The sequence below is a fragment of the Babylonia areolata genome, chromosome 15, assembly GCF_041734735.1.
Source record: "Babylonia areolata isolate BAREFJ2019XMU chromosome 15, ASM4173473v1, whole genome shotgun sequence".
Classification (NCBI taxonomy): domain Eukaryota; kingdom Metazoa; phylum Mollusca; class Gastropoda; order Neogastropoda; family Buccinidae; genus Babylonia; species Babylonia areolata.
Genome location: NC_134890.1, coordinates 32697970 through 32700469, shown reverse-complemented (window position 1 = coordinate 32700469; position 2500 = coordinate 32697970). Strand labels below are relative to the sequence as shown.

At 39.0% G+C, this 2500-nt stretch overlaps 1 protein-coding gene across 2 annotated transcripts in view; it reads right to left on the bottom strand.

The window, feature by feature from the left end:
* LOC143290583 (aspartyl aminopeptidase-like) overlaps positions 1 to 2500 on the bottom strand; it is a 39323-nt gene that overhangs the window by 17551 nt on the left and 19272 nt on the right. For both annotated transcript variants that reach the window (XM_076600161.1, XM_076600160.1), the window contains 2 exons: positions 2230 to 2311; positions 215 to 400 (listed from right to left, as the gene is read on the bottom strand). In XM_076600161.1, the coding sequence (XP_076456276.1) occupies positions 215 to 400; positions 2230 to 2311 (268 nt within the window). The remainder of the gene's footprint in view (positions 1 to 214; positions 401 to 2229; positions 2312 to 2500) is intronic.

Sequence of the window (2500 nt, the reverse complement as noted above, 5' to 3'; positions counted from 1 at the left end):
GTGTGTGTGTGTGTGTATGTGTCTGTGTGTGTGTGTGTGTGTGTGTGTGTGTATAAAAAATGTATTTATTTGTTTATTTATCTATTAAGAAATCTTGCTGTAGCGCATATTCCTGAAGCTCTATGCGCTTTATCCAACATGCATACATCATTTACAAAACACACAAACTAAGAAAGACAAAAAAAAAAAAAAAAAAAGAAAAAAAAATCCTTACCTGACACGCACAGTAGGCGTTCAGCAGGTTATCCAGACGAGGGGAGAAGATGAACTCGTCCAGAGCGCCCCCGACGACGGCTGGCTGGGTATCAGCCAGGCACAACTCAAAGTCCACAATCTGGTCCGCCTCCACACCCATCTCCTCACACAGCAGCTTGATCAGCACTGGCGAGTGCTTCGTGGCCTGCGCATCAAAGGCGTCGTGTCGTAGGAACGCTTTCACAGGCACATGATTGAAATCCTTAACATAGAAAATGGTATTTCTAGGAACGCTTTCATAGGTACATGACTGAAATCCATAACATAGAAAATGGTATTTCTAGGAACACTTTCACAGGCACATGATTGCAATCCATAACATAGAAAATGGTATTTCTAGGAACACTTTCATAGGTACATGACTGAAATCCATAACATTAAAAATAGTATTTCTAATGATGCTTACTGATAGTGTGAACAAAAACTGTGTCAATCAAGGTGTGAGAGAACGGAACTTAACTGGAAGTGCTTACCTGAAATAACGAAGTATAGGACATGCGAGAATGAGACTTGGTTACAGTTGCAAAGAAAAGACGCTCATGAGCAATGAGTGGCAACAACGTGCCGAGGAGGCAAATTCAAAATGGAAAACAGTGTGTTTTCACTTACAATAATCAAAAAATTATTATGTGGAGTGATGGCCTAGAGGTAACACGCCCGCCTAGGAAACGAGAGAATCTGAGCGTGCTGGTTCGAATCACGGCTCAGCCACCGATATTTTCTCCCCCTCCACAAGACTTTGAGTGGTGGTCTGGACGCTAGTCATTCGGATGAGAAGATAAATCAAGGTCCCATGTGCAGCATGCACTAAGCGCGCATAAAAGTACCCATGGCAAAAAAAGGATTGTTCCTGGCAAAATTCTGCAGAAAAATCCACTTGGATAGGAAAAACAAATCAAACTGCACGCAGGAAAAAATTTTTTTAAATGGGTGGCGCTGTAGTGTAGCGACGTGCTCTCCCTGGGGACAGCAGCCCGAATTTCACATGAAGAAATCTGTTGTGATAAAATGAAATACAAATACAAATGTAACTGTAATGACTGATGCTCACTGTAACAACAATGGCATTTTGTAATAATGCTTACAATAATAAAAGATGGTATTTGTAATGATGCTTATGATAATAAAAATGGTAGCTGTAAAGTGACCAAGTTTTGTTCATAAATAAACAAACACAAGTGCTGCATATGCTGATCGTTAAAATGTCACTTGGCACTTTTCCAACAACAGGATACAGTGGGTCCATTTTGGTTTTTCATTCTGATCTTTGACATTCTTCATTTGTGTCTAAACTTGGGATGTTAATGGTGGGGCCTGGTCTTTTTCTTGTTTTTCTTCTAATTTGTTGGGTTTTCTTGCGTTTTTTTTATATATATATTTTTTTTATAATCATTCTTCCCTTGGGAATTCTTTCTCCTTTCTGAACTTGGATGGCATACAAACAATTCTGAAATGTGTGCATTGTGAATCATGATGAACTATGCAAGTAAATTAAATCATGTGTTCATTATGAGTAAAAATGAACTATGCTGGTAAGTTAAGTCGTGTGTTCATTGTGATCTGTATTAGTATCAGTAGCTCAAGGAGGCGTCACTGCGTTCGACAAATCCATATACGCTACACCACATCTGCCAAGCAGATGCCTGACCAGCAGCATAACTCAACATGCTTTTCAGGCCTTGAGAAAAAAGAAAAATGAAGAAAAAAAAGCAACAATAAATAAAATAAAAAAAAGAAGAAAAAAGAAGAAAAAAACAAAACCAAAAAAACCAAAAAGGTGAATCAAAATAAACTATGCTAGTTGGGTATATCATGTGTTCCTTACAAATCATAATGAACTGTTCTAGTAAGTTATGTCCTATGTTCATTATGAATCATGAACTATGCTGGTACACTATGTCATGTGTTCATTATAAATCAAAATGAACAATGCTTCTAAAAAAAAAAGTCAATCCAAAAGCAAGTCTCACTAACAGTGCCATCCGTTTCGGTGTCCTTACAACCAACATCGTATCCCTCCAGCTTGGCCTGTACACAGGTGTTCAGCACGGGACACCTGCAAAACACACACACACACAATGCACACACACACACAATGCACACACACAATGCACACACCATGGATCCCACACATGTGGCCAAACAAAGCTCCATACTTTTTCCTGACCTCTTCCAGACCAGACTCAAAGCTGTCAACATCAAAAGGTTATACATGTAAAGCCCACTCATACATAAAAGAGAACGT